The sequence below is a fragment of the Amblyraja radiata genome, chromosome 13, assembly GCF_010909765.2.
Source record: "Amblyraja radiata isolate CabotCenter1 chromosome 13, sAmbRad1.1.pri, whole genome shotgun sequence".
Lineage (NCBI taxonomy): Eukaryota > Metazoa > Chordata > Chondrichthyes > Rajiformes > Rajidae > Amblyraja > Amblyraja radiata.
In genome coordinates, this window is record NC_045968.1 from 52,790,999 (window position 1) to 52,815,341 (window position 24,343).

Below are 24,343 nucleotides of genomic sequence, written 5' to 3' on the forward strand. Positions count from 1 at the left end.
GAATTTCTAGTGCAAACTCTGTCAACCTTCACAAAAATTAACTATAACATTCACATACAAATTACATTTTATCCCAGAAATCAGATTGTAAAATAGTAACATTCCATGCAAACAAAATTCCAGTTATTCGTTAAATATATCAATATATATATTGATATATATATATATATATATGCTCTAAATTTAGTATGCTCTAAAATACATACAATTATGTACTTTTAATTATATTTGTACATTTCAATAGTTAAAACAAATGTTGAGGGATTGAGCTACATTATCAGGGCTGTGTGCAGCATTAAAGTTTATCCATTTAGTTTCCCAAAAACATTTATTTGCAACTTTTACGAAGTAATTAATGATCACGCCTATAAGTGATAAGGTGCCGGTATGGATAGAAGGCAGGAATAAAACTAATCTTTATACGACTCGAAACATAAAAATTCCAAAAATAGTAATTACTCATTCGAACATCGGTGTCAGTATTTTAATACAAGACAAGAAAATAATGTTGATTTAAAGCATAGGTAATTCAAAATATATTGAAGTACATGTATTTGATGAACCCAGATTCCTGTGATGATTTCACGGTGGAATTGAAAGGTCACACCTGTGGGTCACTTGTTGCACGAAACAGAGCATCAATGAAGTTCTCCTTCGCTCCATAGATGCTGCTGCACCCGCTGAGTTTCTCCAGCAATTTTGTGTACCTAAGTTCTCAAAAGGCTTTCATTTGTGGTGAATTTATGGTATATTGGACTCATCGCCGTTACTTCTGAGTGATGGTCTTTGAATTTTTATCTAAAAAAAAAAATAACATTTTACTGGGTATGGTAGGTAATGTTATTTGAATGGCTAAACATTAGAGAAAATGAGAGGGGCGGCACGGTGGCGGACTTTGTACGTTCTCCCCGTGACCACATGGGTTTTCTCCGAGAACCTCGGTTTCCTCCCACACTCCAAAAGACCTACAGGTTTGTAGGTTAATTGGCTTGGTATAATGTAAAAACTGTCCCTAGTATGTTAATGTGCGGGGATCAATTGTCGGTGCGGACTTGGTGGGCCAAAGTGCCTTGTTCTGCACTCTATATCTAAACTAAACAAGAACTAAACTAAATCTAATAACAGATTTTGATTTAAATAGGAAGCTCTATTCTGAACAGAAGGAGAAAATATTTAGTTTTATAGCTAAAAGTGCTGAGAATGGATTATGGAAACATTCCAAAACTACTGAGGTGGCAACGTTCTGTGCTTTATTGTACTGATAATGTTTAAACTGTTGTATAAATCAGCCGTCATCATCAAACATGGATAAATTAAATGGTGTAATACTGTCAGAGATACAGTGAAAAATAACAATTACTTGAAATCTCTAAATTAGACTACAATGTTTGGCTAATTCACCATATCTTGTGGGAAATAGATGTTGGTATCCCTTTCATTGGAAAGGAAATGTTATGAAGAAATCTAATCAAGGTGCTGAAGCTATATAGGATTTAAAGGTGGTAAATCAGAAAACAGGGTAGCTAAACAGATTTCACAAATTACCAGAACACAGTGAGAGATTAGTAGAATTTCTATCACTGACGTGTCCACATTCTGCATCGGAAGCCTCATTGTTTTGTGGCTCTGAAGTACCAAACTGAGCTGAAATGTGAGCCCTGGTTGATTCCACCACCCCTTGAAGCAGGGTGGTTGAGTGCCAATAAGGCCTCTGCTAAAGGATTCCACTACCCTGCTGTAAAGGTATGCCACGTAAAACAAATAATAAAAATAGCTATCTCTGTAGTATAGTTGAAGGATCAGATATGAAATACGTCTGTACTTCAGAAAACGATTGTGTGGACTCGTTGCTGAGTCCAGTGTCGGTGTAGGAGTTCAGATGTGCCTATATATCTAAACTCTAGACTGTTCCTGACTTCTTCATTACAATGTCCATGAGTAGACTTCAGAAATGAACTGACCTGCATCAGGTCAGCAATTCTCTACTGAACCATCAGTTGTATGGAGTGCCAACCAGGTATGAGAACAGATTACAACCTATATTGCAACCTATAAATCAATATTGATTTCTTTCACTTCAAGTAACCCTTGCTTTCCCTCTCTCTGTGTCTCTCCCTCACCCTAGTTCTCTGATTTGTTTTTCTATCCTCCTGATTAATTTTACTGTCTATACGCCTTGTTGTCACCTTCCCTTCAGCCAATTCTACATTTCCTTGACATTGTCTCCTTTGATCTGTCGTTTTCACACCTTGCGCATCCATATCTCTAGTCTCACTCTCCCCTGACGCCCAGTCTGAAGAAGGACCTCGACTCGAAAAGTCTCCCATTCCTTCTCTCCAGATGTGCTGCTCAACCCGCTGAGTTACTCCAGCATTTTGTGTCCATCTAATGTGTAACTATTGTATAATTATGAAAATCAAATACACTGCTTCTATAGTTGTCAGGAAATAAATGTTAGAAATACTTGGCTGCTAACCTTCTGTGAGCAACTATAGCTACATGTTCCTTAAGCTGTTCTGGACGTCTTTTTGAGTGAAAAATAATTAGGACTTGGAAAATAATTATACTTGGAAAATAATTAGGACTTGGAAATCAATTATACCGGTGCCCAAGAAGAGTAAGGTGACATGCCTCAATGACTATCGACCAGTGGCACTAACGGCGGTGGTGATGAAGTGCTTTGAGAGGTTGATCATGGAGCAAATCAACTCCTACATCGACAAAAACCTGGACCCACTGCAGTTCGCGTACCGCCACAACAGATCAACGGTGGATGCGATCTCGCTGGCCCTCCACTCCGCACTGGACCACTTGGACAACAAAAACTCATATGTCAGGCTGTTATTCATTGATTACAGCTCGGCATTTAACACAATCATCCCCTCCAAACTGGTTACCAAACTCGCAGAACTGGGTCTCTGCGCATCCCTCTGCAACTGGATCCTCGACTTCCTCGTCCACAGACCACAGTCTGTTCGTATTGGTGGAAATGTGTCAGCCTCAATAACAATCAGCACGGGAGCACCTCAAGGCTGCGTGCTCAGCCCCCTGCTGTACTCACTCTATACCCATGACTGCGTAGCGAACCACAGTGCGAACTCCATCATCAAGTTCGCTGACGACACCACTATTGTGGGGCGTATCACTGATGGGGATGAGTCAGAGTACAGAAGAGAGATCGAGCAACTGTCCATATGGTGCCAGCGCAATAACCTGGCCCTCAACACCAGCAAAACCAAGGAACTGATTGTGGACTTTGGAAGGAGTAGGAGGGGGACCCACAGCCCCATTTATATCAACGGGTCGATGGTTGAAAGGGTCAAGAGCTTCAAATTCCTGGGCGTGCACATCTCTGAAGATCTTTCCTGGTCCGAGAACACTAATGCAATCATCAAAAAAGCACATCAGCGCCTCTACTTCCTGAGAAGATTACGGAGAGTCGGATTGTCAAGGAAGACTCTCTCTAATTTCTACAGGTGCACAGTCGAGAGCATGCTGACCGGTTGCATCGTGGCTTGGTTCGGCAATTTGAGCGCCCTGGAAAGGAAAAGACTACAAAAAGTAGTAAACACTGCCCAGTCCATCATCGGCTCTGACCTTCCTTCCATCGAGGGGATCTATCGCAGTCGCTGCCTCAAAAAGGCTGGCAGTATCATGAAAGACCCACACCATCCGGGCCACACACTCATCTCCCTGCTACCTTCAGGTAGAAGGTACAGGAGCCTGAAGACTGCAACAACCAGGTTCAGGAATAGTTACTTCCCCTCAGCCATCAGGCTATTAAACCTGGCTCGGACAAAACTCTGATTATTACCAACCACTTTCTGTTATTTGCACTATCAGTTTATTTATTCATGTGTGTATATATTTATATCATGGTATATGGACACATTTATCTGTTTTGTAGTAAATGCCTACTATTTTCTGTGTGCTTAAGCAAAGCAAGAATTTCATTGTCCTATACAGGGACACATGACAATAAACTAACTTGAACTTGACTTGAACTTGAAAGGTGTAAGGTCATAAGTGATAGGAGCAGAATTAGCCCATTTGGCCCATCTAGTCTACTCCGCTATTCAATCATGGATGATCTATCTCTTTATCCTAACACCATTCTCCTGCCTTCTCCCCATAACCTGTACTAATCAAGAATCTATCTATCTGCTTTAAAAATATCCATTGACTTGGTCTAACTAATTAAAACAAGGATAAAGATTATAACAACTGAGAATAATCATAGAAGTTGTCAATATTATACTTTTGGTTTAAACTAAAAGGAATACAAAAGCCTGTAATCATGATGAAGATGCTCTTTAATATTAATAATTGCAGTTTGTGAGGTTAATGCTTTTACCATAATGTTACCAAAACCCAAAAATTAAGAAATATTCTATTATACTGCAAGCAAAACAAAATTTACACCCTAATGCAAACTATGGGCTTATTGTTTATTATTTTTGTACCTCTGCTGCAGTGTTGACATTTTCAAGATGTGGTTTCCATGCTAAAGATGACAGATTCTTTTCAGCCAAAGTAGGCAAGATGCTTGTATCTTTTATTTTAGAAGAAACTGAAATAATAAATACATTTCATTAGTTTTTCATGGACACTAGCTTGAGAAAACATTTCCAACAGCATCTAGTTTCTATTGTCATGTGAAAATTTAAAAAAAACATGCCAATATATCTGTAAATAGTTGCATGACTAGTGGTTTGCACATCTCTGATAGAGGCAGATAAGTGAGTGCCATACTGTAGGGTAGTTTGGTTACTGATGTTTGCTGAGCTTTGATTTTCCCAACTTTTCTATTACATTTGATCCCCTTGCAAACAGTAAGTCATCGCCATGTGTTTTAACCTCCACTTTAGGTGTAGCAAAGCTAGATACTAGAACTATTAGATAGAGTGATACAGCATGGAAACGGGCCCTTTGCCCCAGCTTACCCACATTGGCGAACATGTCCCAGCTACACTAGTCCCACCTGCCCGCATTTGGTCCAAATTCCTCCAAATCTGTCCTATCCATGTACCAGCGATCCTGACTACAGGTGCTTGTCTGTATGGAGTATGTACATTCTCCCAGAGACCTACGTGGGTTTTCCTCAAGATCTTCGGTTTCCTCCCACATTCCAAAGGCATATAGGTTTGTATGTTAATTGGCTTGGTATAAATGCAAATATATATGTTAGTGTAGGATGGTGTTAATGTGTGGGGATCACTGGTCGGTGCGGACTTGGTTGGCCGAAAGGCTTGTTTCCGCACAGTATCTCTAAACTAAACTAAAAGTGCTTTTGGCTTGCTAAATAGTTGAAATGAACCCCACTATTTAGTTAATCCCTCATAAACTCTACCATGACAAAATGTAAAAGTATTTAAAGCAATGCAATAACTATACAATGGCAACAATTAATATGAGATCAAAGATCAAATATCTATCTGAAGAGGTCTGTGTATCAACATTTAAAATTGTGATTAAAATACTTACATGGATTAGTTTGCCAAGAGAATATTTGCCGATCCACATCTCCAATGCTGCAAAACAATATTGAGCTGTCAATAAACCTAATGATTCAACTATCAGAAGCCTGCCTAGAGCTACAGCAGGTTTTTTGCATTCTCTGCCCCAAGAGGAAGAGGTGGGTCCCTTCAGAAAGTTTAGAACCCTTTTGGGATCAACCATTTCTCATTCATGAAAGCTTAGTTGGATAATGATTTTTAAAGGTCTATGATGAGGGTTAAATATGAAATACTTGGGATAACTAGATAATGTCCAAGGTCACAACCATGTAGACAATATGGAGGGTGGAGGGAGGTAAGTACCACACTTACAAAAACATTGATTAAATATAAGATAATATGAAACTCAGATGTAAATTTGCCCCAAAACATTTTCAGTATCTGCAATTTACTGCTCATTGCCGATTTCCTTAAAAAATTGCTGCGAGCTGCTCAGCTAAGAAGCTATACATTTTCTCATGAAGGTACACCTCAGCACTATCGAGTGAAATCCAGCAATGATGTTGAAACTGAAATACATTTCCATGTCAGGATGGCGTATGGTGTGGTGTCCCCGTGCACTTGCCTTCATGTGTTAGAGGTCTTGGTCTTTGAGAGGGGGGGGGGGGGGTGGGGGGCGGGGGGTGGTTATAATGGAATAGCCTTGGAAAGCAAGTGCACTGCAGTTTGTTGAGATACCCATTGAAGCAACTGTGCGGTGGTGGTGCAAGATGGCATACTGCTCAAAATAGCTGCTTTATTCTAGGTACTCAGTCTTGTTGGAGGTGTGTTCTACCATGCAAATAGAGAATATCCTGTCACATTCCTGACTGATGTCTGAGATGATGGAACTTTGAGGAGCAAGGAGCATTGGCACTCATGTTCATAAAAGGGCTCATTATGGCATAACATACAGAGATGCATCACCTTGTGTGCTGGGTTGTGGTGCCAACACATGGGCTTGCAACAGCTGAGCTGGCGATATCACAATTAACACTGAGTTTGTTACAATTGATAAATCTCTGGCCGGGGAAAATGTGTAGCCAGACAAAGAGGAGGAGACACAAACAGCTGGAGTAACTCAGTGGGACAGGCAGCATCTCTGGACAGAAGGAATGGGTGACGTTTCGGGTCTAGACCCTTCTTCAGACTGGTTAGGGATAAGGGAAACATATTTCACTTGGACAGCTTACAGCCCAGTGGTATGAATATTGATTTCTCTCACTTCAGGTAGCCCTGGCATTCCCTCTCTCTCTAAACCTCCCCCACCTGAGTCACACCAGCTTCTCATTTTCACCCTACAAACAGCTAACAATGGCCTGTTTCCTTTATCATCGTTACTTTTTTGCATATCTTTCTTTCATTGTTCTTTATCTCTCCACATCTTCATCTGCATCTCTTGTTTCCCTTAACCCTAACCTGTCTGAAGAAGGGTGTTGGCCTGAAACGTCACCCATTCCTTCTCTCCAGAGATGTTGCCTGTCCTGCTGAGTTACTCCAGCTTTTTGTGTCTATCTTCGGTTTAAACTAGCATCTGCAGTTCCTTCCTACACAAGAGGAGGAGACGGCGGCTTCTATCAGATCCAGTATGGGGTGACGAGGGTGACTTTAGGACTCAAAAGACAGAGCAACGCTATCAGTCCTCACTAATGGCCAGCATATAAGTTGCTGCTCTGGATGGAGCCCCGATTCCCACATCTTTGTGTTGAACAGCTGAACCATGCACTCCTGCTCTTTTCTCCTTCTCCCATCTAGCAGACGGTACAGAGGCTTGAAAGCACACACTACCAGATTCAGGAACAACTACTTCCCAAATGTTATCAGACTTCTGAACGGTCCTTTCATAAACTATGGTACAGTCCAATTCACCTCAACTTGATTATGAACTTTGGGCTTTGTCTGTAAAACTGATGCACTACATTGCTGAGAACTATATTCTCAATTCTGTATCTTCCCCTATGCTCTGACTATTGCACTTGTGTTTTCTTGATTTTATTACCTCATCTGTTTGGATAGCATGCAAAGCCCAGTACATTGGTACACATGACAATAATAAATCAAAATCTAATTTTTAAGAAATGTATTTTCATTTATAAACAAGTCAAAACCTACAGTTAATTGTTCTTTCATTATCAACTGTTGTAATTACAATTCTGATTGACTGCAGTTTTAGTTTACAGCACACCCTGGTTTTGGTGATGAACATGAAAATGAATAAGCATTTATGGAGCGAAGGAATTAGGTAATGTTTCGGGCCGAAACCCTTCTTCAGACTGATGTAGGGTGGGGAGAAGAAAGGAAAAAGGAAGAGGAGGAGCCCGAGGGCTGATGGAGAGCTCAGAGGGGGAGGAGACAGCAAGGGCTACCGGAAATTGGAGAATTCAATGTTTATGCCGCGAGGGTGCGAGGGTGCAGACTGCCCAAGCGGAATATGAGGTGCTGCTCCTCCAATTTCCGGTGGTGCTCACTCTGGCCATGGAGGAGGCCCAGGACAGAGAGGTCGGATTCGGAATGGGAGGGGGAGTTGAAGTGCTGAGCCACCAGGAGATCAGGTTGGTTGATGCGGACCGAGCGGAGGTGTTCGGCGATACGATCGCCAAGCCTACGCTTGGTCTCACCGATGTAGATCAGCTGACATCTAGAGCAGTGGATGCATTAGATGAGGTTGGAGGAGATGCAGGTGAACCTCTGTTGCACCTGGAACGACTGCTTGGGTCCTTGAATGGAGTCGAGGGGGGAGGTAAAGCGACAAGTGTAGCATCTCTTGCGGTTGCAAGGGAAAGTGCCTGGGGAGGGGATGGTGCGAGAGGGAAGGGAAGAATTGACCTTGGCGTTATGGAGGGAGTGGTCTTTGCGGAAAGCAGACAGGGGGGAGATGGGAAGCTCTGGCGAGAGGTGGGGTCACGTTGGAGGTGGCGAAAATGACGGAGGACTATTTGTTGTATGTGACGGCTAGTGGGGTGAAAGGTGAGGACTAGGAGGACTCTGCCCTTGTTACGAGTGGGGGGATGGGGAGAGAGAGCAGTGTTATGGGGTATGGAAGAGACCCTGGTGAGAGCCTCATCTATAGTGGGGGAGGGGAACCCCTGTTCCCTGAAGAATGAGTTCATTTCTGATGCCCTGGTGCGAAATACCTCATCCTGGGAGCAGATGCGGCGTAGACGGAGGAATTGGGAGTAGGGGATGGAGTCCTTACAGGAAGCAGGGTGGGAAGGAGAGTAGTTAAGGTAGCCATGGGAGTCAGTGGGTTTATAGTGGATGTCGGTCAGAAGTCTATCACCTGCGATGGAGATAGTGAGGTCAAGAAATGGTAGGGAAGTGTCGGAAATGGTTCAGGTGTATGGTAGTGCCTACTCCATGGCCAGAGTGAGCACCACCGGAAATTGGAGGAGCAGCACCTCATATTCCCTTGGGCAGTCTGCACCCTAGCGGCATAAACATTAAATTCTCCAATTTCCGGTAGCCCTTACTGTCTCCTCCCCCTCTATGCTCTCCCTCAGCCATCAGGCTCCTCCTCTTCCTTTTTACTTTCTTCTCCCCACCCTACATCAGTCTGAAGAAGGGTTTTGGCCCAAAACGTTGCCTATTTCCTTCGCTCCATAGATGCTGCTGCACCCGCTGAGTTTCCCAGCACTTTTGTCTACCTTCGATTTTCCAGCATCTGCAATTCCTTCTCAAACACATGGAAATTAATAACATTGGATACACAGTAACAAAGGTACATCTTCCACGTAATTCTGCATAATTTGAAGCAATATAAAGAATAATGTACCTGTTTGTGTCATTTATCAATCTGTTCCGTCCATTTGATTTGCACTTCCACACAATTAAAAATATGGCTAACATCAGTAACAACAAGAATGCTAAAGCTCCGAACAGAATGCCAAAAAATGCTCTGAGATTCAATGATAGATGTTCGCAGTGGTCACCGAAGCTAGAATATATTGTGTGTGGAACGCATCTGGAAAAAACACAGCAGCATTAGGGACTGGCAAAATATCAAGTTAAAAGATTAGCATGTTTATCTTAACTTTTGAGTTCCTAATGGGCCTGTCGCACTTATGCGACTTTTTCGGCGACTGCCGGTACCCGTAATAGGTCGTTGCAGGTCGCTGAAAATTTTCAACATGACCAGAATGACGCTACAACTCTTTGGGCGACTGAGGAGATTACTCACGACCATACAGGCGACACCTCGGCGTCATGGGTGAAGCCAGTATGGTCGTGAGTAGTCGCCCAAGGAGTCGTACCTTGTTCTGGTCGCCGCTGGGTTTTCAACATGTTGAACATTTTCAGCGACCTATAACGACCTATCACGGGTGCTGGCAGTCGTCGGAAAAATTGCGTAAGTAGGACAGACCCATAAGAGTTTTTTTAAGGTGCTTTTTTAAGTATTGTCCATTTGCTCACAGCTTTGAACACAACAGCAACGTAATAATAACTAAATAAACTTGTTAATGAGGTTGAGATGTATATATTGGCCAAGAAACTAAGTTTAACTCTCCACCTTTTTCTTGAAATAATGCCTGGGATCTTCAATGCCACCAATCCAGCAGGGTCCCTCGCCTGGGGTCCCTGGAGAGGAGCTCTGACCGCCGGCCCTGCGGTCTGCGGTGCTTCTGGCTGCAGAAACTTTAAATCTTCGACCGCCGGCCTGCGGCCTACACCACCTTGAAGCCGCGGTCTCCGGTGGGGAGGCACAGATTCAGGACTTACTTGGACTTACCTTGTCGGTACATCTGGACGCCCGTAGCGGAGGGTTGAGGTCCCGACCACGGGGGAAAATGGAGGACTGGCCAATTTTTGTGCCTTCCACCACAGTGATGAATGCTGTGGTGGATGTTTATGTAAATTTATATTGTGTATTGTGTGTTCTTTTTTAATGTACTGCTGCTGGCAAACTCATTCATTCAATACATAAGTGCAAGTGACAAATAAAACTGATTGATTGATTGATTGAAGGGGCCTTATTTCAATGTTTTGACCAATAGATCAGTGCAACATTGAACAGCTGAGCTGAAGTTGTGCTTATTTTTTAAATGTGATTGGAAAATTAACATTGTGATTTAGAGGCAAAGCTGAGGCAAACCCATTGATCTTCAGTGGCGTTTGATATATCTTAAACATGTGTTTGGAAATGTTTAAGTGATGAACAGACATAATAATGGGATGAATCTGAAGGCATGGCAACAAACTCATCATCCCAACTTGTCCAAGCTAACCAAGTCTTACTTGCTGGTGTCTGGCTCATATCCCTCTAAACCTTCCTATCCATGTACCAAATGTCTTGTAAATGTTTTATTTGTACCCACCTCAACCACTTCGTCCGGCAGCACATTCCACATATGCACCATAGTGTGTGTACCTAATGTTCCTTTTAAATCTTTCCGCTCTCACCTTAAACCCATGCCGTCTAGTTCTAGACTGCCCTACCCGGGAGGAAAAGACAATGGCTATTCACCTTATTGATGCCGCTTATGATTTTATAATCTTCTGCAAAGGCACCCCACGCCACTTCGCTCCAGGGAGAAAAGATCCAGCCTATCCAGCCTTTCCTTATAACTCAAACCTTACAGACACAATAACATTGTAAGAAATCATCTAGGCGATTTTTCAGGCAACTGCCGGCGATTGTCAAGTGGAACATACACAAACACATCGCTTCCTTCACCAGCCCGTTATGCAAGCGGGGGACAGGACAAGCGGGGGGGAGCGCTGTCTGAGTGAAATTCACACGGTGCAAAGCCAAGGTGAAACAGACACACACACACCGCGATGAACAGGAAGGTTGGTGCTGTTAAAAGACGGCTAAAGCAGAGTGTACGGTAAGTCCTTTAAAATAGGGTGGGGGGGGGGAGGAGAAGGGGGAGAGAAGGAGGAGAAGGGGGGAGAAGGAGTGGAGACAACCTTTAAGAAGCCAGAGATACATGGCTGTGAAGCTCAGCGGACATTTAACATTACCGGTCGGCTGTCCTTGGTTCTGAAAATTACTGCTTACCTTTTTTTTCCCAATGAGCTAATGAAATTCACCGGTCAGCACCGGCTATAACCTACGAGAACCTTCAACCTCATGGCAAACCATTAGGACCTCCTGGCGACCCACCTACGGCACGAGAATTCTCGCTACTCTCCATGGCGGCTTCATTCTAGTCGCCGCTAATTTTTCAACATGTTGAAAACTTCAGGTTTGTAACTTCTCCCTGTGACTGCGTGGATTTTCTCTGAGATCTTCGGTTTCCTCCCACACTCCAAAGACCTACAGGTATGTAGGTTAATTGGCTTGGTGTATGTGTAAATTGGCCCTAGTGTGCATAGGATAGTGTTAATGTGCGGGGATTGCTGGTCAGTGCGGACTCGCCAAAGGACCTGTTTACACGCTTAGTTTTAGTTTTAGAGATACAACGCGGAAACAGGCCCTTGTCCATGCTGACCAAGATACCCCTTCTAAGCTGGTCCCATTTGCCTGTGTTTGTCCGCTTATCCCTCTAAACCTGTCCTATTCACCTGGCTCTTCAAGTGTCCTTTAAATGACATTATATTTCCTGCCTTAACTATCCCTTCTGGCAGTATACCCACCATTCTCTGAGTGCAATAGTTGCCTCTCGGGTTCACATTAAATCTTGCCAATCTCCCCTTAAACCTATGTCCTCTGGTTCTTGGTTCCAGGCCCTGAGTTAAAGACTCACTGTATTCACCCCATCTATTCCCATCGTGATTCTATACACCTCTATAAAGATCACCCCTCAGCCTCATACAGCAGGATGAACAAAACTAAACACAATACTCCAAATGTGGCCTCACCAATGTCTTGTACAATTGTAACATGATGTCCCAACTTCTATATTTATACCCTAACACGATGTCCTGACTTCTATATTTTATGCTGTGAAGGCCAATGGATCAACATCCTTCTTTACTATCCTATCAACCTGTGATGCCACTTTCAAAGAACTATCTACCTGTTGTAGATTCCACTGCTCAATTACACTCCCCAGGGCCCTTCATATTCACTGTGAAGATCCTGGCCTGGTTTGACTTCCCAAATACAAGACCATGCACGTATCTGCATTAAACTTAATTTGCCACATCAACCCTATTCCACAGCTGATCAAGATCCTGCTGTAAATTTTGATAACCATCTTCACTGTCTACGATATCATCTACAGTATTTTAGTGTCATATGCAAACTTACTAATAATGCTTTGTACATTCACATCCAAATCATTAATAAAAACCACAAACACAATGGGCCCAGCACTGATCTCTGAGGCACACCACTAGTCACAGGTTTCCAGTCTAAAACACAACCTTCCACCGCCACCCTCTGGTTCCTTCCATGAAAACAATTTTGTGGCAGGTAGCTAGCTCTCCATGAATGCCGTGCAATCTAACTTGCCAAACCAAACCATGCGGAACCTTATCAAAGGCTTGTTGAAGTCCATGTAGACAATATCTACGGCCTTGCCGTGTCTGCCTTTTTGTTTACTTCTTCAAAAAAGTCAATCAATTTCATAAAACGTGATCTCCCACATCAAAAGCATCCCTAATCGGCCCCTGTCCATCTTACGCTTCACAATTCTCTCCAGTCAATTGCCTACCGTCGCTATGAGGCTCACTGGTCTATCATTTACAGGCTTTTACTTGCAATCCTTTTTAAATAGAGGGACATCATTAGCCACCTCCAGTCATCCATTACCTCACCGTGACAAATGATGATTCATATATCTCGACTAGGACTTTCACCATTTTTTTTGTAGCTTCCCAGATGTCTAATCAGGCCCAGGAGATTTATTGACCTTCAAATGCTCTAGGCCAACTTTAATATACTCAAGACAACTGCATTAACTGTCTGAATGTGTAGTAATGAACTGCAGATAGACACAAAAAGCTGGAGTAACTCAACGGGACAGGCAGCATCTCTGGAGAGAAGGAATGGGTGACATTTCGGCTCTGAAGAAGAGTTTCAACCTGAAATATCACCAATTCCTTCTCTCCAGAGATGCTGCCTGTCCCGCTGAGTTACTATCTTAACTGTCTGAGGTTCCTTATGCTACTGTCCCACTTAGGAAACCTGAACGGAAACCTCTGGAGACTTTGCACCCCACCGAAGGTTTCCGTGCGGTTCCCGGAGGTTCCCGGAGATTTTTGTCAGTCTCCCTAATGGTCAAAAGTGGTTTCCGTTTCTTCTATGTTCCGGCGATTATTTCAAAAAATTCAAAACTGACCGCGACTTAAAATAAGTTGCCGTTTTAAAAATCGGTAATTTTTTAGTCGAAGCCGGTTGTGATGCTAGTTGAAGGTGGTTGCAGGCAGTGGAGGGTAAGACCTCCCTGGTGGAATAAAACTGGGTGAAAAAAAGGTCTTACAGGAGAAATATTCACGAAGGATCATTGAGGACCTTGCCCATCTCCTGCAGCTCTACACGTAAATGACCACTTTGATTTCTGAGGGGCTCTATTTTCTTTCCAGTTACTCTCTTTCCCTAGTGTATTTCTTAAAATCTCTTTAAATTTTCAATTAAAACATTTGGATTCTCTTCAGACTATTGGCCCAGTTTATCTTGGGAAACCTCTTTTACACTCCACCATACCACCAATTCTAGTGTGATCCGCAAACTTATTAACCATGCCACATAAATAAACATCAAAATTGTAAATAGAAATATCAAACAGAATTGGACCTAGCACCATTCCCTGTCGCACACAACTTGTTACAAGTGTTGGAAAAACATGTCAAATCACTACCCTATCTGCAAGCCAATTTTGTATCAAATTGGAAAGCTTAGCCTGCATCCCATGTAAACTAACCGTTGAGATCAGTCTGCCATGTGGTAGCTTGACAACTGCCGTGCCAAAGTCTATGTAAACTTTGAGATATCACCTTAAAAGCTTATCATCATCATCACCTGCACACAATGAATTCAATTACAGTTCTCACATTTGTGATTTGTTGAACATGCACAGATAAGTGGCAGTCAGGAAATAATATGCCTGAAAATTCTTCATGGCCCTAACAAGGTAGTAGTTGCAGAAAATTGTGGTTAGGGAGGCTGAGGATGAGCAAGATTTCTAGACTTAGTTGTTTCAACAGTGCGGGAAATAAGCCACAATTGAGTTGCAATTCATAATTGAAAGTAATATCAATGCAATACCTCAGGGGCTGGACCAAATTCCAATAGGATGGTACTGGTGATGGGGGGACGGGGTCAAAAGCCAGGTGTCATAGCTATAGTATTTTAGTGTCATATGCAAACTTACTAATAATGCTTTGTACATTCTCATCCAAATCATTCATATAAACCACAAACATCAATGGGCCCAGCACTGATCTCTGAGGCACACCACTAGTCACTGGTTTTAGTTTTAGTGATACAGCGTGGAAACAGGAAACCGAAGATCTTGGAGAAAACTCACACAGGTCATGGGGAGAGCGTACAAACTCCATACAGACAGCACCAGCAGTCGAGATGGAACCCCGCCCTCCCCCTCCTCTCTCTCCCCCCTCTCCCTCTCTCTCACTCTCTCTCTCTCTTCATATACTTATTAAAAGTCTGATCTTGTATGTGTGTATATGTGTGCGTATATGTGTGTGCATATGTGTGTGTATATGTGTGTGCATATGTGTGTGTATATGTGGTTGCCTTTACATCTTCACAAAAACACTACATGGTAACGATTACATTTTTACATATTCTGATTCACATTTTTCCCTTCTAGGCAGTCACCTTCATTGAACACTTTATGCTTTATTTCTCGACTGATTCTCGACTTATTACTGATTAAAGTTTAAAAAAATCAAAAATACTTTGAATTTAAAATGACCAGCTTCAACTGATGACGTTACAATGGCTCAGCTAGCAGTGATCAGCTTCACTGAAGATTTCATCCTATATTTCACGTTATTCACGATTAAAGTTTAAAAAATGCCAACTTTTACAAGAATTATACTGTTAAAATCATTCCTTCAAGCTTCCAACACACTTCGATACAAAGTTGCAAGACATAAACACTCTGAACTTTTCACCTCAATGGGATTTTTCAACAAGAGGGGAACGACCAATTGGTATTGCAGTTGGAACTGCTGAGGGAGGCAGGTGTGTGCTGGATTCTTACATTCAGGAACGGGATAAGTTGCATTGGGGGAATGGCTGAGTAGTGGAATATTGCAATGGGAGCAACTGTTGGGGGAGCAGACATATTCAGATTCACATTTTTGATTAAAATCATTCAAATAATTCCTGCCAGCTTCCAACACACTTCGATACAATGCTGCGACACAGGAACACTCTGAACTTTTCACCTCACAGGAGGGGGAGGGTGAATTGCTATTGCAACACACAGGGGAAGTGCAATTGGAATGTTTTCAAAGCCCACTGCTGAGGGAAGCGTGGAGTGCTGGAATCTTACATTGGGAAATAGCTTGAGTTGGAGGACCACACCTCCCATGGGGGCTATGGGTAGGGAATGGGTGTGTTGGACTTGGTCGAGTATATATAACTTTAAAACTCTCATCTTGTACATGTGTATATGTGTGTGTTTTTATATTTTCGCCAAAACACTACGCAGTAGCACACACATTTTTACATATTCTGACGCATTTTCCCTCTCCAGGCAGTGATCAGGTTCACTTAAGATTGGATTCTATATTTCACAAGTTATTTGTGATTAAAGCTTTAAAAACTTTCACAAGAAATTTAGTGTTAAAATTATTCATAGGTCACTCTGACCTTAGTCGTTCAACAGGAGGGGAGGGCGAATTCAACAGGAGGAGGAGCGCCAACTGGTATTGCAATTGGAACTGCTGCAGCAGGCAGGGGAGGTGAAATTGGAATTTATTTTAAAATCCACTGCTGAGGGAGGCAGGGGAGTGCTGGAATCTTACGTTCCGGAATGGCTTCAGTTGGGGGACCACGCCTCCCATGGGGCTATGGGTTAGTGGTGCAATATTGCATTGGGGAACGGGTTGCATTGGGGAACCAGGCCTCCCATGTGACACTTAGTCTAGGATCCCTCTAAGCCTTCCTATCCATGTACCAGGTCTAGTGTATTACTAAAAGTCTCATCTTGTTTCTATCTATCTATATCTATGCGTATGTGATCTTGGACCTACGCCGGTACACGGTAGCGCTAAAATATTGCCACCACCTTAATCACAATTGTCCTGTTGTTGTTTTGTGTCATGTTTTGTTCATGTTGATATTAAATGTCGCAAGTTATTGACATTTTTAGATTTACAAAAACCCAATTTGAGAAAAATGTCTTCCTTGTGCTTACAGCTATGATGTCACAATGGGATTGTAGCCCTCTTCACAACATTGTTGCTATTCAAGTACACACAGTGCTGCTAACTCTAGCAGGTGTAAATGCATTTAAAGTCACAGAACACTGAATTTTTTTTAAAGTTTAAAATGAGGAAGGGTAAATAGGAGAAATGATCAGCCCCTGTGTAGTTTGGTGCTATGGGTGTGTGCTCAAATATTGTGCTGGGGCAATGGGTTGGGTTGGGGAAACAGATGAGTGGTGGAATATTGCCTTGGGGAACAGATTGCATTGGGGGACCAGGCCTCCCATTGGTTCTATGGTTGAGTAGTTGAATATTGCATTGGGGGAATGGGATGTGTTGGGGGACCAGGCCTCCTGTGTGATAGGGGCCCAATGGGTCCCAGTTGATCTATATTACTAAAACTCTCATATTGTTTGTTTCTATCTGTCTACCTGTCTCTCTGTCTATCTCCATGTGATCCAGGAACTACGCCAAAATGGTACATGATAGCACTAACATTTTGAACCACCTTACTCACTATTGTCCTATGGTGGTTTGTGTCAAGTTTCGTTCAGATTGATGTTATATTTCACATGTCATTAACATTTTTAGATTTACAAAACCCCAATTTGAGAAAAAATTCTTCCCTGTGCTTACAGCTATGATGTCACAATGGGATTTTAGTCCTGCTAGCAACATTGTTGTTATTCAAGTACACCGAGTTCTGCTAGCTAGAACGTGCCAGTGCATTTTATAAAAGTTTAAAAATGAGGGAGGGTAAATAAGGTGAAATGAGCAGTCCCTGCGCAGTTGGGGGCTATGGGTGAGTGGTGGAATATTGCGTTGGGGGAACGGGTTGCGTTGTAGAAACAGGTGAGTGTTGAAATATTGCCTTGGGGAATGGGTTGCGTTGGGGGACCAGGCCTCCCGTGGGGACTCTGGGTGAGTGGTGGAATATTGCATTGGGGAACGGGTTACAATGGGGGACCAGGCCTCCTGTGTAACAGGGACCTAACGGCTCCCACTTGTCTAGTTTATTACTAAAACTCTCATCTTGTCTTTGAGTGAGTCTATTTGCTTGTTTGCCAGCAGCTTTTCGTTATCTGAGCTACGCCAAAATGCTACACGATAGCTCTACAATTTTTATGTTATTGACGTTTAAAATTTTGTGTTGTGGCAGTTACTGGCAGTTTGCAGCTATAACGTCATAATGGGATACCATTTACATAAGCTGGCCGTAAATAGTGCTCCACCCGGCAATGACATCACAATGGGATCTCAGTTACGTGTGCTGCCAATTAACAGTGTTCCACCCAGTGCAATGAGAGATTTGTTACATTGTTTCAAGGAGAGGGAGGGAGTGGGGGAGGGGAGGACAAGAAATGTTATTTAAACATTGTGTTTTGTGGGTGCGATAGGGGAGAGGTGAAGGAGGGAGTGACTGAGGGTAGGGAAAAAGAGAGAGACGGACAGCTGAGGGAGGGAGTGGAGAGAGAAGAGGGAAGAGGGAGGGTGAAGAGGAGGGGGAGGGAGTATATGAGCTGCACCTGCGCAGTTGGGGGCTATGGGTGAGTGGCGGAATATTGCGTTGGGGGAACGGGCTGTGTTGGGGGAACGGGTGAGTGGTGGAATATTGTGTTGGGGAACAGGGCCCAACGGGTCAGGGTGGTAGGGAGGGGAGAGGGATTAAGGAGGGTGGGGGAGTGACTGAGGGTAGGGGAAAGGAGAGGGAGGGAGAGGTGTGGAAGAAGTGGAGGAAGAAATGGGAGCGAAAATGGAGGGCGAAGAGGAGGGGAGTGTTGGGGAACCAGGGGAAATGAGCCGTGCCTGCGCAGTTGGGGGCTATGGGTGAGTGGTGGAATATTGCGTTTGGCAAACAGGTTACGTTGGGTGAACGGGTGAGTGGTGGAAACAGGTTGCATTGGGGGAATGGGCGAGTGGAGGAATGTGGCCCAACGGGTCCCACTTGGTCTAGTATGGTATAACATTGAGAAATGCAGCACCTGGCTCAGTTACTAGAATTATTTCTGGAAACCTTTTGGGGCATTATGCAATGATCTTTTTCATTATACCATAGAGAACAGCTTTTGAAAAGAACCGTACAAATTATTAATGAGATTAGCTTATAACACAACAAAATGCATGCACTTAAAATTAATTTCCTTGCAGTCTCAAACAACTACTCAATATTTAAAAATATATGTCTTTATACTTGCACGAAGGTCCAGTCAGCAGATGCTGGCACTCTGCTTGATTCATACAGTAATTCATGTCACAGGGTGATCGGCAAACGACTCCATTTTGCTCATCCCACACAACCACATAATCAGCATATATAGAGTCGTTGCAGCTGAAGTAACCCAATAACTGTTCGTTCGATACTGAAATAAAAAAGAAAATGTTCTGTATTTTAAGGCTGTGTGTCAATTCAGAATCGGGAAATAATGGATGTATTATCAATAATATTTCGGAAAGGGAAACATTTATGATAAATGCTTTGAAAAGTAATTGTGGAAGTTTGGGTATTTCCAAACTTTTTACAGCTAATATCAAAGGAAAATCTGAACGAATGTCACCTTGAGAATCTCTACTATTATTCTGAGTTGTTCAATGGCATGTCGGTTGTTTACTTAAAACTAACTTCATGCACACATTTGCTGAAGTATAAAGCAATGCTAACCATTTGAATCTAATTTAGATTTATGATTACAAGATTACGTAATTACTGGGTTTTTTTGTTTGACAATGACCCATTTGATATTTGCCTGGGGGGACCAACAATAATAAATCAGACAAAAATCATTTTAATGCATTTTACCCAGACCTGGACATTGTTAACATGTGTGACATAAATTCCCCATAACCTCTGTAGAATATTTGGTGAAAGTATTATCAATGCCCAAGTTGGCAGCATCTCTGGAGAGAAGGAATGGGTGACGTCTCAGGTCGAGGCCCTTCTTCAGACGGGAGTCTGAAAGCAGTCTGAAGAAGGGTCTCGACCCAAAATGTCACTCATTCCTTCTCTCCAGAGATGCTGCCTGTCCCTCCAGCATTTTGTGTCCATCTCTGGTTTAAAGGATTGGGTCAGCAGTTCCAAGATTTAGTCCCTGTGATGATGATGAACCAATTACATATTTCCAAAGCACGATATTATGACACTTGCAGGGAAACCCTGAGATGGTATTCCCATGCACCTGTTCCCTATTTTCCTCTAATGTAGTAGGAGGTCACATTTTTGTTAAGCGCTGTCCCAGAGAAACTGCAATATATTTTGTAGATGGCACACACTGCAATCACTGTGTGTCAAAATGAATGGGGGAAGGGGTACCCATCAAAGGGGCTGCTTCCTCTCCGATGCTTCTTGAGAATTCTTGGAGCTGCATTCATCCAACCCTTTGTTGAGAATCCCATTATATTCCTGACTTTCATCTTGTGAAAGGTTGAACGTCCTTGGGCAGTCAATGGTGAGTCACTCACTGCAGAATAAACATTCTATGATGGCATTGATGTGGCTGCTCCATTTTCATGTCTGGTTAGTGGGAACCCCCCAGGATGTTTATGATAGGTTACTTGATAAGGGAACCTAATTATTAAAGTAAACCCTTTATTAAAGGCCTTTACCTGGCATTTTTGTGAAAATGATCCGAGATAGGAAATTACCCTGAGGATCTTGAGCAGTAATAACCTTGGGCTGACATGATTGTTCTTTGACATTCACAATCATAATTCTTTACATCAGAACTCAGTTGGGGACATTGTGAGTCGGCTGCCCTGCCAGCAGCGAGTTCGTTATTTAGATTTTTTTTTGTTGTTTGTCTAAGTGGTTGTTTTGGGTGTTTCTTTGTGTGTCTTGTATGGTGGGGGAAAGGGGGAAACTTTTCTTCAGTCACCCTCGACGGAGAAGTTTGACTTCAGTGGTGGGCAAATTAATGGAAAAGATACTTAGAGATAATATATATAAGCATCTGGATAAACAGGGTCTGATTAGGAACAGTCAACATGGATTTGTGCCTGGAAGGTCATGTTTGACATCTTCTTGAAATTTTTGAAGAGGTTACTAGGGAAATTGATGAGGGTAAAGCAGTGGATGTTGTCTATATGGACTTTAGTAAGGCCTTTGACAAGGTTCCTCATGGAAGGTTGGTTAAGAAGGTTCAATTGTTGGGTATAAATGCAGGAGTAGCAAGATGGATTCAACAGTGGCTGAATGGGAGACGCCAGAGAGTAATGGTGGATGGCTGTTTGTCAGGTTGGAGGCAGGTGACTAGTGGGGTGCCTCAGGGATCTGTGTTGGGTCCACTGTTGTTTGTCATGTACATCAATGATCTGGATGAAGGTGTGGTAAATTGGATTAGTAAGTATGCAGATGATACTAAGATAGGTGGTGTTGTGGATAATGAAGTAGATTTCCAAAGTCTACAGAGAGATTTAGGCCATTTGGAAGAATGGGCTGAAATATGGCAGATGGAGTTTAATGCTGATAAGTGTGAGGTATTACATCTTGGCAGGACAAATCAAAATAGGACGTACATGGTAAATGGTAGCGAATTGAGGAATGCAGTTGAACAGGGGGATCTAGGAATAACTGTGCATAGTTCCCTGAAGGTGGAATCTCATGTAGATAGGGTGGTAAAGAAAGCTTTTGGTGTGCTGGCCTTTATAAATCAGAGCATTGAGTATAGAAGTTGGGATGTAATGTTAAAATTGTACAAGGCATTGGTGAGACCAATTTTGGAGTATGGTGTACAATTTTGGTCGCCCAATTATAGGAAGGATGTCAACAAAATAGAGAGAGTACAGAGGAGATTTACTAGAATGTTGCCTGGGTTTCAGCAACTAAGTTACAGAGAAAGGTTGAATAAGTTAGGTCTTTATTCTCTGGAGCGCAGAAGGTTAAGGGGGGACTTGATAGAGGTCTTTAATATAATGAGAGGGATAGACAGAGTTGACGTGGACAAGCTTTTCCCATTGAGAGAAGGGAAGATTCAAACAAGAGGACATGACTTCAGAATTAAGGGACAGAAGTTTAGGGTTAACATGAGGGGGAACTTCTTTACTCAGAGTGGTAGCTGTGTGGAATGAGCTTCCAGTGGAAGTGGTGGAGGCAGGTTCGATTTTATCATTTAAAAATAAATTGGATATGTATATGGATGGGAAAGAAATGGAGGGTTATGGTCTGAGTGCAGGTAGATGGGACTAGGGGAAAATAATTGTTCGGCACGGACTTGTAGGGCCGAGATGGCCTGTTTCCGTGCTGTAATTGTTATATGGTTATATGGAGAGGCGACTTTTGCCATGTCGCTTCTCCGCCTCCCCTCTCACGGCCTAACAGCTTGGATTGGAGCGTCGTTTCCCGGAGATGGGCCCAGAGCTGCAGCAGCCGGCGTAGCGTCGAGTTTTCCTTCGTGGAGCGGGCGAATCCTTGCCGGAGGTCACCAGAAAGGAGTGCTCCGATCGCTGGCCGGGTGACTTTGGCATCATGGGGATGTGGTCTGCGGAGCTTCTAGCCGCGGGCGTGGTGTGGACTTGCCATTCAGAGTCTGGGATCCCTTGCCGGGGATCGCCGGAGAAGAGCTCTGACCACCAGCCTGCGGCCTATTGCATCCTGAAGTCGCGGTCTCCAGTAGGAAAGTGCCGATTCAGGCGCTCCAAGTGTGTGTTCAACAATCCCAACATCGGAGTTTAGATCATCCTGACGAGAGGGCCTGTACATCGGGCCGTCTGTAGCGCCGACTACGGAGGGTTCATGGCCCTGACCACAGATGAACAAAGGAGGAGGACAGACTGAACTCTTTTTGCCTTCCACCACAGTGAAGAATGCTGTGGTGGATGTTTGTGTTTAATTCTATAGTGTATTGTGTGTTCTTTTTTAAGTGTATCGCTGCTGGCAAATTCATTTCACTGCACCTTCGGTTGCATGTGATGAATAAATTTGACTTTGACCTTGATCAGTTATGACTGCAATCACTTTAGTATTTTACCTGTGATGTCAGTTGCCTTAATAATACAGGGCAATCTGGATTTAAGCACTTTGGTCAATGTTTGAACCAAGGTTGTGATGAGATTTGCAGGCAGCTAGTCCTGACAAAATCCAAACTGGACAAATGGCCACTTGACAGCGTTGTTGATGACACCTTTGATCTCCTTGACTGGACAGTAATAATGCCCCTGTCCCATTTAGGAAACCTGAACGGAAACCTCTGGAGACTTTGTGCCCCATCCAAGGTTTCTGTGCGGTTCCCGGAGGTTTTTGTCAGTCTCCCTACCTGCTTCCACTACCTGCAACCTCCGGGAACCGCACGGAAACCTTGGGTGGGGCGCAAAGTCTCCAGAGGTTTCCGTTCAGGTTTCCTAAGTGGGACAGGGGCAAACTGAATTTGTCCTGAATTTTGTGAATCGGATCTACCTGGGCAATTTCTACACTATTGAGTTGGTGCCAGTGTTGTGATTGTATTAATCACCTTAGGTAGAGGCCCAGCTAGTTATGGCCTTCAGTACAAAACGGGGATGCTATCTGCTCCCAACGCTTTTTCTGCTTTCAGTACTCAGAACTATTTCTTGATATCATGTAAAATTAATCAAGCTGCAGTGAGGAAGTTGAGATTGATCGTAGAAATAAATAGAAATGTACAGCACAGGGACAGACCCTTTGACCCATAATGTCCGTAGTGAACGATGCCAAGTTCAACCAATCTCATCTGCCTGCACATGATCTCTTTTCCTCTGTTAATTCCATATCCATGTGCCTATCTAAAAACGTCTTAAATGCCACAATCGTATCTTCCTCTACCACCATCCCAGGCAACACGTTCCAGGCACTCATCACCCTCTGTAAAAAAACTGCCCCACACATTTCCTTTAGATTTTTCCTCTTTTATCTTAAAACTGCTTTCTAGTGTTAACATCTATCTCTACTCGGGAGTTGGCGGGTTGGGGGGGGGAAGCTTCTGACTGTCTACACTATCCATGTCTCACATAATTTGATATATTCTATCAGGTCTCTCAACATCCAATGTTTCAGACAAAACAATCCAAGTTTGATCAGCCTCTCCCTATAGGTGATACCCGCTAATTCAGGCAGCATTCTGGTAACCGGGCAGGTAAGAATGACAGGACAGGCATCTTCCCCGAAGGACATTCATGGACCAGATTGATTTTTACAGCAATTTAGTAAATTTCAGGGTTCATCATCACCAAGACCGATTGTTCTTTTCCCAGATTTAAGTTTCACCTCTGATGTGGCGAGATTTAAACTCTGCTCCCCAGATTATTATATCACTGTGCCACCATAGTACCATATCACTCTATAAACGTTGAAATCTTTTACTTACATATAGTTATATCTTGAATATCAGTGCTATTCAAAATTCCAAGGTCAACAGGTGTCACGGCACGCTGGACACGTGTGGCAGTGTTGAAAGCATTCAGAATTGCAAGATGTAATTCATTATTTAGAAAATTAATTACAGTCAGCATTGCATTGTATTCAAATTGAAGCTCTGCAGAAGTAACCAGATTTCCGTCCCGTATCCTGTTTGTGGATGGCAGATGCATAGATTAGTCATCGTATTTATTATATGAATTGA

General features: G+C 43.1%; 1 protein-coding gene across 1 annotated transcript; it reads right to left on the minus strand.

Annotated features, from left to right (window-relative positions):
• Positions 1-550: 550 nt before the first annotated feature.
• Positions 551-24,343, minus strand: LOC116980024 (mucin-4-like). The gene is made up of 7 exons (XM_033032094.1): positions 24,089-24,343; positions 18,970-19,138; positions 9,268-9,456; positions 5,485-5,531; positions 4,464-4,570; positions 718-798; positions 551-652 (listed from the first exon to the last, which is right to left on the minus strand). The coding sequence occupies exons 1-6, from the start codon at positions 24,309-24,311 to the stop codon at positions 742-744; spliced, it is 792 nt and encodes a 263-aa protein (XP_032887985.1). The 5' UTR covers positions 24,312-24,343; the 3' UTR covers positions 551-652; positions 718-741.